Below are 15733 nucleotides of genomic sequence, written 5' to 3'. Positions count from 1 at the left end.
AACTTTAATTGTGAGTCAGTGTGTGGATAGAGTTTGGTTACTGTTTTAGCCCAGATTGCAAGAAGTCTGTAAAATCGGATATTAATTAAATTAATTAAAGAAATAATTAAATGCTAGTTTAGTATTTGGTTCAAAATGAAGAGATTCTGAACCAGGAGACACATTTACACCTCTAAGGCCTACACTCTCCTCAGGGAGTTGTGTAGAAGTACTGATGACCTTAATATAAGGTGAAACTTTATAGTATTCCCTGCAAATAAAATACCAATGTATCTTATGCAATTTGATTTGCAGGATCCTTAATTTAGCATACTAAAAATTGCAGTATTTCTATAGTACAGAAATCAGCATAATAAATAATATTTCTATGTAGTATAGAAATAGTAGCATCATGACAAATGCTTAAGGCAAATCAGATTGTTCATATTTATATTAATATTTGGCATCCAGAGAAATGGAAAAACCAGTTTGTTCAACATCTGCTGAATGGGAAGAAATTAAATATGGTGAAGAGATAGTCCTAGGCAATTTGTGCATTGTGAATAATTTAAATATTCTACTAACTTTTAAAACTACAGGTGTTGTGCATGAAGACAAAAACTAAAACTCACTAGTTTAGATTTGGAAATACCAAAAACATGTTTGTGATAAGCCTGCATGCAAGCATAAATGCATTTGTACTTGAGTACCTCCAGGTAGATTGTGTGGTTATTTTCAAGTATTTTTTAAAACGCTATCGCTGTCATATTCCTTTTGTTTACCCATACACAATACTGTTTTAAGAGCTGGCACACATTTCTGACAGCTGTATTTGGAAGATTGAGTCATTGCTCTAGCTTTCTACATGCTTCATAGTTTAAGAGGGACAATATTCAAAACAATCGATTTCAGGTTTTTTTAAAATAGTATTTTTCTTTCCATTATAATTTTTTGCTTGTTTCTTAACTTCTTAGCTCTCCTGTTTTCCAGCAACATTCCATAGGCTTCAAAATTATCTGCAAAAACTCTGAAAAGAGAAGCAGGTAGACAAACAATCATTCTTTCATGAGAGCTTGAGGTAGAAATCTCAGATAGGAGAGTGCACATTTTTTAAAATTTGAAAGCAGGTCTTGTGATTCTCAGTGAAAGAGAAATGGATAGACATAGTTTCTGATTGGTGAGAGTTATCAAAAAAGTAATTTATGCTTGCAGTTGAAGTTGATAATTTCTTTGTAGTCTTAATTATTAAAATAGTTCACAAAACCAGGTTAAATAATCTCTTAATCCTTTGCTTTTCTGAAGTTATTTGGAAGCACACTTCTAAGTAACCATTAAGGTCCTCACGTGAGTGCCCAGAAGAAGGTCATCTGTATATGAAGGAACAGCTCTTCATGGACAGGAGGCAGGTAGTGACACCTCCTGTGCTGTTGCTTTGCCACACAGACTGTAGAGATACCAAATCTCCTTCAAACTAGAGAATGAAATTCGAAGTTCAACTCCTAGTCTGTTTTTAGATGGGGAGTGGGAGGGACTCAGTGTTCCGCTTCTCCCTCTGCCTCCCCTAACTGCCCTGCACCTTCCAAACTACTACTCAGTAGTGGTGGTGGTGAGTGGGCTGATTTTACTTTTTTTTTTTGTATTGATGTTATTGAGAAACTCCAAACTTGGACAATATCCTTTTAAGCTCCATATACAGCTGCCTCAGTTCTCATCTGTAACTCTTAACCTCCCCTTTTCCCCTTGCTTTTTTTTGGTCTTCCTGTTTCCCAGAAATTGGAACTCTTTTGTATTTCTTTGTAAATACATTTCTTGTTGGCTCCTAGATTATTTATGTTAAGCTGAAACTGTAGTATTGGTGTAGGGGATGAAGGCATGGTTTTGAAATTGGAACCTTGCAGTGGAACTGCATGTAATACCAAACACATTGAGTCAGTGTTTAATAACACCACCTGAAAGGTTTTCTTTTATTTTAAGAATGGTGGGAACTTCCCCTGCTCAGCTGTGCCCTGGGAAACACACCCTGTTCATTTGGAATAGCCAAGGAGTCACTGATGGCTGAAGGAGGTGCAGTGCTTTTTATGGGGCAGGACATCCAAGGGTGTCTTGGCAGCAGAAGTGTAACTACAAGAGACTGCAGGTCCTAGTGTGGAGTGATACTTGTGATTGCACTGGAAGGCTGCCCTATGAAAGGCAATTCTCTTTCTGTTCTCTTTCTATTATAGTCCCAGCCCTGCAAATGTGTCCACAGAGTCAGCCCTAAACTGTGCTGATATCTGAGGGGATTTGCTGATTTGCAGGGTTACCTGGCAAGTTTTGGTTGCAGGATGACAGCCTAGTATTACGCTTGGGAGCTTTGCAAATCCCTATCATTGCTGTGCTCTTGCTTTGCTGTCATATCCAGGTCACTGGGGTTAAATGTGCCAGGATACAGTATTTTTTGTCAGTGCTCAAGATTAGCATGCAACCAACTCATGTACGTATATTTCTCTGCAAAAGAATATGTTCCATACCAGGACTTTACCATTTCAATCCTGTACATACATGCCCGTATGTGTGTGTGTTTATATACTGATTTTCAAACATTTGGTACTATTCAGAGTACTTTGGCTTGTTTTTTCCACATAGATCGGCAGATTGGTTATTGGACAGAATGGGATCTTATCCACACCTGCTGTTTCGTGTATCATCCGAAAGATCAAAGCAGCTGGTGGAATTATTTTAACAGCTAGCCACAGTCCTGGGGGACCTGGAGGAGAATTTGGAGTCAAGTTTGAAGTTGCCAATGGAGGTATGGGGTTTTTTTAAAACACACTACAACATTCCATCTTGGTATGCTGGAAATACTCGTACAAGGATAACTAGGTGTTTGTAACTATGTGTTTTTCATTTACTCTGTTAAAACTGTGAAGAACATAGGCATCTCTCTATCTCTCAATTTTTTTTTTTTTTTTAATAATAGAAGTGTATTTGCCTCCACTGGTCTGAAAAATAAGCATTAAATGTTCATTGAAGCCCTTGGGGTAGCTGTAAGATTTCTATAAATGACAGACTTGCCATCCTGTTTTTACAGTACCTTGTATAGTCATCCAGATCACCGTAACGGTTCTGATCCTTTTATAAAGATGCCTGTGAGGGACTTCTGTTTTCCTCATATTTCTGTGTTGCTTGTCTTGGCATTTACTTTAAAGCATGTAATTTCAGAAGCAGTATAACTCATTGTCTCGAGTGGAAGAAAGCACTTCTTATGTTTATCCAGGAAGTAACTGGTCTTACCCAGGTAGAGAGCTGTACCATTTTAGCACAAGTCCACCACTGAATAGTGGAATTTGTGTATACGTGTAGGTATGTTATACATTCTGTATGTTTTACATTATAGATCTGTGTACACTCATATAACGTTATGTGATGGTAGCTGACACCTTGCATACCTCACACATGTAGAGTGCTTTCAATGTGAAAAAAAGAACTGAAAGGGCTTATAAAATGTTTCCTTCCCCATTTTGAAGGTGGGAGAACTTGAGAAGGAGTGCTTTCTCCCCTCTCCCTTGTGTAATTGAAAAACGTGCATGGTTAAATGAGTGTGATTTTATAAACAGAATAGGCTGGAATCCCAGAGAGATTAAAAGGACTGTGTCAGGTCAGCCAGTGAGAAAGCCAGGGTCACAGCACACATGTACCAGAGCCAAACCATTAGATGCATTAGCACTCTATAAACTTTAAAACACCACGTGCATTTAAAATCTGCTTGGTAGATGGGTAACAGTTGGTGGTGCAGTCTTTCTAGTGTGCTTTGCCTTTTTAAAGAGAATTCAAAAAGGCTGTTAAGCTTTGTATATGAAACACTGCTCAAACAGAGGTCACAAGGTTCAATTATATATGTTAATCAACAGGGCCATAATGAAAAGTAGTTGGTTTAAGTTCCAGCTGAGAAAATGTGAGTTAAGTATTAGGCAAGGCGTTTGAATTAAGACTGTGGTTAGGCACAGCAGCAAGCTCCTAGGGAAGGTTATTGTTGCTCTATATTCTTGCTCAGTCTATTTGCAGATCCAGGTCAAGCAGAAGTGGTTTGTTTCTGTAGCTGTAGAAGAGAATGTAGAGTGACTCTGGGGTATCTCCTTAGCTGGAAATACCAGTAGACAATACATCCATCTATCAAGGAGATAGATGGATGTCAACAAAGCTGTTGACATCCTCACCCTTTGGTTGGGTTTGGATTAGACAAGTAAGAAGTAATTTTCTAAGCTAAACGAAGAATTAAGTAGCTGGTTTTTGTTGTATTGGACCATCTGGTACACTGCATCTGAGATGGAAGACACTAATTTATGTGGCAATGCACTGCTCTAGCAGCGTTGCTGGAGGAATGAGAAATTTGCTCTGAAAACACCTTCAAAGACGCTTTGGATTAGGAGAGAGAACATGTAAACGGGAATAAAGGAAATAATTTTTAGAGTGAAAGTGTAGCTTTAATATAAGCTGTGAAGAGTCAGATCAGCCAGAAGGGACTTTGTTGCAATTCATACTCAATTACAACTCAGACTCAACCTTTGCACTGCATATGGCATAGTTCATCTAGTAATTTTTGCATCGAGACTGCAACTTTTGTTTGGTTTACAGTAAATCTGTGAAAATAAAGCCATTTTTCAAGCTTTGGCAATGAAAGTAATTCACAAGTAAGGTGTGTTTTCTGTTTCTGAATGACATAACTGATCCAGGTTGTAATTGCTAATTGTTGAGCAACCGAATTCTAACAAAGATAAATTTCATTCAGGTAGTGGAGGGAAACTGCAATACAGTACCACTGTAAAACTGGTAAGACTTCTAAAAATGGTATGTTTTTGTAATGAAATAATGGGAAACACCAAACTATGTGATCTTCACAGGTGTGCATTTGCAGAAAGTCCTATGAAACACCAGAACCTGCTGCTGAAGAACAGGCTTTCCTTTAATAGCTATGTTGAGATTCCATGCAGAGTAAAAAAAAAGGCAGTCTTTGACCAATAAACCCAAACAAATGTGACTGTGGTTACCTCATTCTCCCTGCCCCTGGATAAGAATTGATTTAAATACTCTATGTGAATCAAAATGTTGTGAGTAATGCAGTGTATTTCCATGTTTTATTTTTTTGAAAAATGTTTTAAACCTGTGTTGTGAAAAGACAGACCTTATTTACTGTAGTACTTTGGTTTTATTTATTCCATAGTTACTCAAATATATTCAGAAAAATGTTTGCTATAGCACTCACTTTTAAAATAGGAAATCTTCATTTGAAAGAAATGACCCACCACATTATTTTCTCTTATAGGACCCGCTCCAGACATGGTTGCAGAAAAGATCTATCAAATCAGCAAAACCTTGGAGGAATATGCAATTTGTCCAGATCTCAGAGTTGATTTATCACGCCTAGGAAGACAAGAATTTGATCTGGAGAACAAATTCAAACCTTTCCGAGGTATCAATGTACGCTTTTATGCATACTAAGTCCATTGGGTCTAAACATCAGTATTGTGGCAGAATTATAATGGGTAATTATATAAGCAGAACTTCAGCTCTTTAAGATGCCTTACTAGAAGTTATCAAAATAGAAGGCAAAGTATAGAATCATGGAACGGTTTATGGTGGAAGGTACTTTAAGGATCATCTTGTTCCAACCCTGCTGTCATTGGCAGGGACACCTTTCATTAGACCAGGTTGCTTAGAGTTCCATCCAGCATGGCCTTGAACACTTCTAGGGATGGAGCATCCACAGCATCTCTGGGCAACCTGTTCAAATACGTCACCACTCTCACATTAGAGAATTTCCTCCTCAAATCTAACCTAAATCTCTTATCCTTCAGTTTAAAACCTTTCCCCCTTGTCCTAACACTATTTGCCTGTTTTGAAATTTTTTGTATAAGGTCCCCTTTAGGTACTGGAAGGCAGCTGTAGCGTCTCTTCAGCGCCTTCTCTTCTCTGTGCTGAACAGCCCCAGATCTTTCAGCCTGTCATCACAGGACAGGTTCTCCATCCCTCCAATCATCTTTGTGGCACTACCTTGGACCTGCTCCAACAGGTCCATGTCTTTCTGGTACTGAGAACCCCAGAGCTGGATGCAGCACTGCAGGTGGGATCTCACCAGAGCAGAGCAGAGGGGCAGAATCCTCCACCTGGACATAGAGCTGTTGACCACAACACTCTGGCTGTGTCCATCTAGCCAATTCTTGATCCATTGAATAGTCCATCCATCAAATCCATGTCTCTCTGGTTCGGAGATAATATGCCATGTGGTACAGTGTCAATAAAGAAAGCTAGGTAGATGATGTTGGTCTGTCATATATCATCTGAAAGATGAAAGCAGCTGCTGGAATTATTCCAACAGCTTGCCACAGTCCCAGGAAACTTGGAGGAGAGATTGCAGGGAAGTTCGAGGTTGCCAGTGGAGGTAGGGTTTGGTTTGGTTTTTTTTTTTTTAACAAAGAAGATGGTCTCATCAAGAGACTTCTCGTGTCAGGTGTCCTGTAGTAGACCCCAGCCATGTTGGTCTGCTTGATTTTCACCCTCAGGGTCTCAGTGGCCGTTTCCCAGAGGAGCTCTTCACAATCTGACCCTTCCTTAACATTGAGCACAGCGCCCCCACCCCTCCTTCCCAGCCTGTCTCCTGAAAAGCTTGTGGCCCTCAACTGCAGTGCTCCAGTCATGTACCTCATCCCACCATGTTTCTGTGATAGCAGTTAGGTCATAGTTTTCTAATTGCACCATGGTTTCCAGCTCCTCTTGCTTATGTCTAATGCTGTGTGCATTTATAGCTTTTACGTTTGTTTTGCACTTAAGGAATCTGAGTTACAGACTTCTAAGTGCATCAGGCCTCATCTTTCAGCCAAGTATCTTTGCCAAATTTATGTTCTTATGCTTCTAGTAGTTAAACACCTAACGCAAACCTTTTTGGACTAGGAATGGTTTGCTTATTGAAGTCTAATTGACAAAAGAGTAAATGAGACTCTCAGTTTATTCATCCTTTGCTCACACTTTCTGAAAAGTTGTGGGATTTGTACATCCAGTGACTCCAAATGTAGAGGGATTGCTTAAGCACATATTTAATTTTAAGCATGTGAATACTTCTGTGCTTACAATTGATTTAAAATTATCTAACACAGCTGTTTTCTTGAAGGAGTCAAAAACAAATAAATAAGGGTTCTGACACGTATTTCAAATTTCATGTATATTTCATATGTTTCAAATACTGTAAGACTCTATTGTGGCCTCAAGAACTTTTCCACATTCCTGATGCCCTAGAATTGAAGTAATTTTGTTTTTCACCCAAACTGCACCTTTCAAGACAATGTACATTTTGAGAAATAAAGTTTTTCATTTTAAAAAGTCCTTAAATTTTGGTTTTGCTGGAGTATTTTATTTTATTGCAGAGAACATGTTTGGCTTTTTTCGCCAAACAAAAAGCAAAGAGAATGTATTTTAAACTTCTGCTTTTTCTTCAGTTGTATGAACTAATTCCTGTGAATCAGGCTACAGAGGTGTTGAAACAACTGAGGTTAGGTTTGGCAGGAGTTAAAATAATTTTTAGACTTTAATCTTACATGTGCTTTATCTTCACATGTGTGACGAACTCCACTGTAGTTGTCACATTTGTTCATATATGTAAAGCTTAAGGCTTACTAAAGTGCTGTTAGGAGCAGGGCATAGAAGAGATGAAATACTATAACCTTAGTGAATGTTTGAGACTTTTAATGTATACAGTAGAATTGGCTCTTTTTCAAATATGTTTTAGATTGTTTTTCAGCCTTGAGAACTTTTTTTTGTTTCTTCAAGCATATTGTCACAATATTCTAAGTGTTTTTCTCAGGCTCAAAAAATGTCTGTGTCATTTTCATGTTACTCTAAAGAAGAGCATTAGTGTGAGGTTAGTGTTTCTGAGCAAAATTGGATGAGATTTTAAGTAATAATTTAACTTGTAAGTAAAGTATTTCAAGATACTCATTTAACCAGATGAAAAGATATTTGTATAACATATGCTTTTTAATTTAATCAGGAAATGTAATTTGTTCCAAGAAGACTGAGAATCATGGCTTTTGACATTTGTTTTGTAACTGCTTTCATTATGACAGACTTATTTTCCTTAATTCATTTTTGTTTAGTGTTTTACATCCAAAAGAACTAAAAAATTGTAGTGCTCTGCTTTTATGAATTTAAATTTCAAGTTATCAAGACCTTAGCAAAAAAACGTGTTGCATCTGAGCCTTACTTTCCTGAATCAATGAGATTTACACTGCAAAAGTATAGTTTGTTGTCCATCTGCAACAAACTGAACACAGGTATTCCTGGTGCCAGAATTTAGAATAATAGACTGTATGTCTCTCTTGAAGAAATGATGCAGAGAGATACTGCTGTCAGATACAAGAATAGAACCTCTTGTGTCAACTTGTCATGGACATCTTCCTCCTCTGAGAATAAACCTATTTAGCTTGCAAAGTTTTCCAGTAGTTTAGTGAATGATCTATAAAGAGTTTACTTTGATATAATGTATGCTCATTGATGTCTTCAGTGAAATAGGAACTGTCAACTTACATTATCTCTGCAGTCTTTTAGCAGGCAGAACTTGATCTTTTCAAGGCTTAAAGTTTGATGGTAGCCACACTGAAGGCACTGGGAGACTGTGACTTTTCCTCTGTGGACTTCAAAGCAAAGCTGTGTCATATAGGGGTTGTGTACTCTGACTTTAGTTGAGTTGGGTGGAAGAGAGCTGGAAGAAGTAACCTAACTTTTGTGCGCTGTAGTCACTTCTTTTCTGTGTGATTTTTCTAGTGGAAATTGTGGATTCTGTGGAAATCTACCTCAATCTCCTTCGAACTATTTTTGATTTCAATGCCATCAGAAATTTGCTGACCGGACCCAATCAGATTAAAATAAGGATTGATGCCATGAATGGAGGTATGAACTTCAGTGCTATTGGGGCAGAATTGTAGGTACACTGAAATAACTTCCCAATTAAAGTTGTACAATGCATTGATTTCTGAATAACAGTACAGCATATAAATGTCAGACTTTTGTGTAATAAAAGTTAAGGGTAGTAAGATTTGAACCTTACACTACCAACAAAGGCAATGGGTTAGATGCCTTACTAGGCAAAGAGGTTTATCTTACTTGGTAAATAAGTAAAGGCATATGTGTCCAATAAAAGTTTCCTTTCTGCATTTGGAAGCAAGCAAGATGAGGTAATCTTGCCATGACAGGGTCCTGAAGTATATTGCAGTGTCCAGTGACTGAGGAGGTTACAAGGCAGTCTCTCTACTAAGAGGAAATTCTAAATGGTATAAAACTAGTTAAGTCTGAATAAAGAAATTAAAGAGTTAGCTGAGACCTCTTGTCTCACTAATGTTAAAAGTGAACAAAGTTCAGTGTCCTCCAGACAAGGTGAAAATGTCACAGAAGACAGCAAGGGGATCAGCGGTATGCTGATATTAAAAAAATACAAGCTGTGTCACTTAGGGAAACACAGACCAGGATGAGATCTATTTTAGGCTACATTTAAATAAAGATTTCTGCAGATAATAAGTTGAAGGGTAGGAGTGTAAGTAAGACTGTTCAACATTATCATATGGAAAACAGATTCTATCAAGCAAACCAGGTTTCATTCTTTAATGGGTTTACGAAAACAGACCCATAAAAGGACCTGGATAGACTTAGAAAACTTCTGTAAAGCATTTTATCTAGTACAGTGTGATAGTCACTGTTCAAAATATCGTAGTGAGTTCACAGTCAGTGTGAACACACAGTTCACTGTGGCCAAGGATTATAGTCTGCATCCAATGAGTGTGAACACCCACTTTGGCAAGCTGTGTCCAGAGGACATATGGTGTCCCTGAGCAATGCAGTGAGGAAGGCAGTGCCTCTTGCCATGTACCATACTGGAGAGAATGTTACTAAAGTGCCTTAAAAAGCTCTGATATCCAGGTGTGTTACTGACTGTTAAGAATTTTTACATGTTGTAAAAAAGATGCATAGTCTGTGTTAGGGTTAGAAAGCTGATGCATCATAAGCATTTTAAAGGACTTGAGTTTGTTTACTTTATTTACAAGGTGACAGAGAATTGGCTTTATGACCTTGCTTTTTGGTGGAGAGATATCCGTACTATAATTTAAAGTACATGTAGATTAAGTGTATACACAAATACTTCTTGGTACGACAAAGAAGGTAGTTTCTTGGGGTTTTTTTTTTTTCAGAAAAAAAAAAAAATTTCAGTCTTCTTTTCTGAAAATTGCCAAAAAGAATCAAAAGAGAGAGATGAGTCCAGGCAAATTCGAATTGAAATGTCGCTCACATGTTTATGTGTAACAGTGAATAGCCGTTGGAGCAATCAAAAATCATTGGGGTTTGCCCTTTTCTTGGTGGCATCTGATCAAAAGACTTTCTAGATGAGATATATTAGCCAAAAGTGAGCCACTAGCCACAATACAGTGACATTACAAAGGACCACATGTATATGTTGACAGACTACCTTCTGAAATTTATTTTAGCTCTGCACCTCTGGAATATATTTTTATGCCTGTACACACTGGTAGCTTAACATTGGCAGACAAAAAGAGTACTTTGACAGGAGTACTCTTTAGAAAAGAACCTGAAATCATGGTATATTTTACAGAGTTAACATCTACATTTTCGTGAAAAGAAGTTTCTCTTACATAATTTTACCTCAGGTCACAGCTGCTCCACTTAGCAAGATTTGGGAGTAAGGTAGCTGAAAGAGCAGTCACTCATGCATTTTTTACCTCTGAGTGACCTATTCACACTTGTACCAGGGATGCAGAGTGCTCGGGTAGTGACTGTTTAGTCACCAAAAGCATGTAATAATTATGGTATGTAACAGCATGGGGTCTTCACTGGTCATGTCTTTAACAAAATAAAGAAGTATTTTGGAGTTAGTTTTGAGAAAGTTTTAGTTTATTCTCTGCATTACTCAGCAAGTAAAATGTAGTAAAATGCTTTGGTGGACGAATCTATTGCAATTTTCACATGCATTGGGATGTTAAGGTAGGTGTATTTCCCATTTGCATTCCCCTACTGTTTACTTTCCTTGCTATTGTGTGTTATTTAGACACATAGAATAGTGTTTTATTTTTATTCTAGTGAGAAAAACTCCTTTATGTGTACGATAATTTCTTTATTTAAAAAGGGGTAAAAGAACCCTGCATCTTTCACCATTCAGTGATTACTTTTTCACTTCCAGTAGTAGGGAACTGTGATTTTCATATTGAATTGATTATTTTCATACTGATTAATTATTTAATGTGAGGACAATCACATACTTCTCTGAAATAATAGTTTGGGGTTTGTTGCAAGGACAGATGTATAGAATTGCTGCAAGTATGGTTTGTATCAAATGTCCACAGTGCTGTGAAAGATTTGAATGTCAAGCATACACTTTTGTGACTGCATGACAGATTTCTGTTTTCACAGTTATGGGACCCTATGTGAGAAGAATCTTGTGTGATGAATTGGGAGCTCCTGCAAATTCTGCCATAAACTGTATTCCTCTGGAGGATTTTGGTGGACAGCCTCCTGATCCAAACTTAACATATGCAACTGCCTTGCTGGAGGCTATGAAAGGTGGCGAGTATGGATTTGGAGCTGCTTTTGATGCTGATGGAGTAAGTATTTAGACCTGTCTTGAGGTTCCACCATAGTTGTTGTTTTGTCTGGGGTCAGATATGGGACATGTAAGTATAATTTGTTTGCTTTTCAGTAAGTCGTTGAAGCTGAAAATGGTATTACTTTCAGGTACAGATGGTAACATTTGCAACCCATAAATCTGACACATATGTTGTAATTTGTCTCTGCAGATGACTTCAAATTAGGCAGGATTTGAAGGCAGAATGAGAATTATTTAAATAACAGGCTGATTTTTGTCTTGTGCTGGTGTAACACTTTTTTCCCTGGTTAGGAACAGACCAGCATGTAGTTAATACAGACTTGTCAAAGCAAACAGTAGCAATATTAAGTCCTTTTTGGTTAGCATCATAAATTAAGAGCTTTTTAGCTAAACAAAGCACTGATTCATAATCTCTGTTTATTTAAATTTTCTAATGTCATATTATCAGCATTATAAAAAGCAATGTATTACAGAAGCAACTTTCTCCCCTGACAAGGTAGGAGAAGGATGAAAAGATTCTGAAAAAAAAAGCTGTCTTCTGTTCTCAGTAAACACAAAACACTCTCCTACTCCATAGTAGTGCATGTCATTGGCAAAAAGATTATCCTACACAAGCATTCTCTTGACAGAAACAGAGCTGCTGAAGTGACATGTAGGAGGCAGAAGCTAGAAACTGATCTGGAGCTTTGATTTGCAAGGCAGGAGCGAGTGATGGTGTGATAGTGAGATTATAAACCTGCCAGAATGATGCCAGTACATTTTTCTGCCCAAAGGGGGATGTGAGTAACCTAAAGCCTGTCCTTTTTTTCTCTACCTCCAGTAGATCTAGGAAAAGAAATTATGTGTCCTCAATACATGGAATTTAGGATGCTATTTTAAATTTCTTTTCTCCTGCAGGACCGCTACATGATCCTTGGCCAAAATGGTTTCTTTGTTAATGCATCAGATTCACTGGCTATAATTGCTGCCAATCTGTCTTGCATTCCATACTTTTGTCAGATGGGTGTCCGAGGATTTGGCAGAAGCATGCCTACCAGCACAGCTCTGGACAAGTAAGATGAAATATTTGTTTGTATCACCTTGATCATTACATTAGTTATCTCTACTTTTTATTACATAGCAATTCCAAAATTGTGAAGTCTTTTGATAAGAGCTTCTAATTTTCACAGTATTTATGTGCTTTATTTTTTAAACTGGTTTTGATGAGGTTTTGATTTTACCTAGAGTAATTTTTCCCATCTTTACTTGCATTAAAAGAGTTTAATTCAGTCTGGAAAAGAAATAAATTGATAAATCTAATGTACAGTTGTTTGATGGAATTCTTCCAGAAAACTTTGTTCTTTTATGAGTAAATAATGGTTTACAGCCTAATCTGGCAGCCCTTTTTATGAAAGTCATGGAAGTTTAAAAGAGATAAAGTAGTAATTCAGTACTAAACAGGTATTCAAAAAATTAAAACCCTCCTCTTACTAGAAACTGATGAAATATATGATCTGTTATAAAATGTCCTGTAAGAGGCTGCAGGCAGTCGACAAATCCATTCCCAGTTTCAAGACAGATTAAAAGTATATTCAAAACTATTTCTGATAAATCCAATCTGCTCTTTAAAGATTTCCTGGATGAGCATCTTGTGTTAGCAGCTGAATTTTGAACAAGTCTCATCCAGGCCTAAATTTTCTGTAAATATCAAGATAAGGTAATTAAATATTATTGCCTTAATATATTCTGTGTGGAAAAAGCATTGGCTAAATCAGTTGTGTCTCAATGTTCATCTGCCTGCATAGCTTTACTACGACAAGAGTGATCTACTGCTCCCCTTAAATGTGTCCAGTCAGGAAACAGTAATTTTAAAGTGAAACGTAGGTTGTGTGAAAAGGTTGATTGCTGTATCCACAGTTTGCCTATTCAGGAAGTTTTTAAAAGTTACTAAATTCAGAGCTTTCTGCTTCCTCTAATACTTGACAGGGTCTTTGGGAATATATTTCTTGCTTGTGGGTAGATACTCTAGTTTAAGGAAATATGGTTAGGTCAGTGTTTGATGTATTTTGTTTATTCTGTTCAGCAGTCCAAAAATCTCATTATCATTATGTTGAAATACGATATAAAATACATAGAGTTAATTTTGTGTATAAACACCATATCTGCATTCCTGTAAGAACTGAAGAAACAGTGACATTTACCTATGTTTGTCTGTCTTCTTTTCATGAAGTTTGATAAATATGTCAGAAGGCATGAACTCAAGTCCCCTCCAATAACACTGTGACTGTTTGAATTATATTCTTTGCAATGTTTACTTGACCTTCTGGTGCAAAGATCGCCTCATGGCGCTTACTGCCTTATTTAGTTTTGTGGAGCTAAGCCTGATTATTAAATAAAACTGAGCAACTGATAATGATGGAAGGATGTAAATATTTTCCCTTCCATTCCTACAAATATTTATGGTTATGCAGTTTTCAGTCTGTGTCCAGGACAGTTGATTTATGTATTTTTTATTTCATTTTGTGGTTCTCCTTGTTTTCTTGAAGACTGACAAGTTACATGTTGTCATGTAGTTCAGTGTAGATCATGCAGTTTTTCACAGAGATCAATCATCTAGTTCCAACCCCCCTGCCATGGGCAGGGACACCCTCCACGAGTTGTGCAACTCAGGCACTGTGGCTGCTGAAGACTGAAGCAAAACTGCCACTGAGTTCCTTAGCCGCCTTCTTGTCCTGGGTAACCAGGTCTCCTGTTTCTTTCTGGAGAGAGTCCACATTTTTCCTAGTCTTCCTTTTATCACCATTGTACCTACGGAAACTATTCTTGTTGCTTTTGACATCCCTGGCCAGATTTAATTCTATCAGGGCTTCAGCTTTCCTAGCCTTATCCCCAAGCTACTTGGACAGTTAATCTGTATTCCTCACAGGCTACCTGTCCTTGCTTCTACCCTCTGTAGGCTTTCTTCTTGTGTTTAAGTTTGCCCAGGAACAACTTGTTCATTCACACAGGCTTCCTGGTGTTTTTACATGACTTCCTCTTTGTTGGGATGCATCTCTGTCAAGCTTGGAGGGAGGTGATCCTTGAATGTTACCCAGCTTTCTTGGGCCTTTCCTTCCTCCTGGGCTTTATCCCATGGCACTCTGTCAAGCAGATCCTTGAAGAGGCCAAAGCCTGCTCTCCTGAAGTCCAGGGTAGGGAGCTTGCTGTGTGCTCTCCTTACAGCCCTGAGGATCTTGCATTCCACCATTTCATGCTCACTGCACGTCACGTGCCCCACCAGCCCCTCCTTGTGGTGAGATCAAGGTTCAGCTTAGGATGTCTCCTTGTTAGTTCCTCTGTTACTTGGAGAAGAAAATTTTCATCCATGCACTCCAGGAACTTCCTGGGCTGCTAGTGCCCTGCTGTGTTGTCCCTTCAACAGATACCAGGGTGACTGAAAGCCCCCATGAGCACCAGGGCTTATGAATGTTAGGCTGCTCCTATCTGTTTGTAGAGAGCTTTATCCATTTGGTCTTTCCAGTCAGGTGGCCTGTGGCAGACCCTCACTGTAATGTCTCCTGTCCCTGCTCTCCCTTTAATCCTCACCCATAAGCTCTCTGTAGCTCCTTATCTGTCCCTGGGTGGGTGTAAGTGGGCTGACTACATGGATTGGAACACAGTTAGAAGTATCATAGACACCTTCCTTGGAGGTTCACTGCATGAGTTATTGAGTCTTCAGGTATTCCAGAATTCCCAGGTGTAGCGGGTTGGGTTTCAAACTGGGCAGAAACACCAATTTAGTGTAGTGGTTTGGCCCAAAATACTCATTACTGTTTATCTTCTGTGAGATAAGAATTAGGAGAAACGCAAAGCAGGCACCAAACTTGAAAGAATATAAAGAAGTTTATTAACAGACCTAAAAGAAGGGAAAAAAAAATTATACCACACCTTCAAAACACTTGTCTTCCACCCACCTTCCTCCCTTCTCCCACTGACAATGTAAAAAGACAGCCCTTCAGTCTGTTTATCACTTCCATAATAACCTTGTTCAGTCCATTTAGGAAGAGAAGTCTCTTCTTGCTCATGCTATGAACACATTATCACAACGAGACAGCCGCCCACTTCCAAATATTGTTCAGTCCATTTAGGAAGAGGAGT

At 38.1% G+C, this 15733-nt stretch overlaps 1 protein-coding gene across 1 annotated transcript in view; it reads left to right on the top strand.

Moving 5' to 3' along the window:
- Positions 1-2596: 2596 nt before the first annotated feature.
- The window catches only part of PGM5 (phosphoglucomutase 5), a 68435-nt gene continuing 55298 nt past the window's right edge, over positions 2597-15733 (top strand). Inside the window, exons 1-5 of the mRNA XM_017740701.1 lie at positions 2597-2767; positions 5282-5428; positions 8773-8898; positions 11425-11615; positions 12515-12669. Of these exons, the coding sequence (XP_017596190.1) occupies positions 5296-5428; positions 8773-8898; positions 11425-11615; positions 12515-12669 (605 nt within the window). The 5' untranslated portion in view covers positions 2597-2767; positions 5282-5295. The remainder of the gene's footprint in view (positions 2768-5281; positions 5429-8772; positions 8899-11424; positions 11616-12514; positions 12670-15733) is intronic.

Source organism: Corvus brachyrhynchos, unplaced genomic scaffold (assembly GCF_000691975.1).
Source record: "Corvus brachyrhynchos isolate BGI_N302 unplaced genomic scaffold, ASM69197v1 scaffold467, whole genome shotgun sequence".
NCBI classification, from domain to species: Eukaryota; Metazoa; Chordata; class Aves; order Passeriformes; family Corvidae; genus Corvus; species Corvus brachyrhynchos.
Note: the sequence above shows the minus strand (reverse complement) of the source record. Positions and strands in the feature narration are given on the sequence as shown.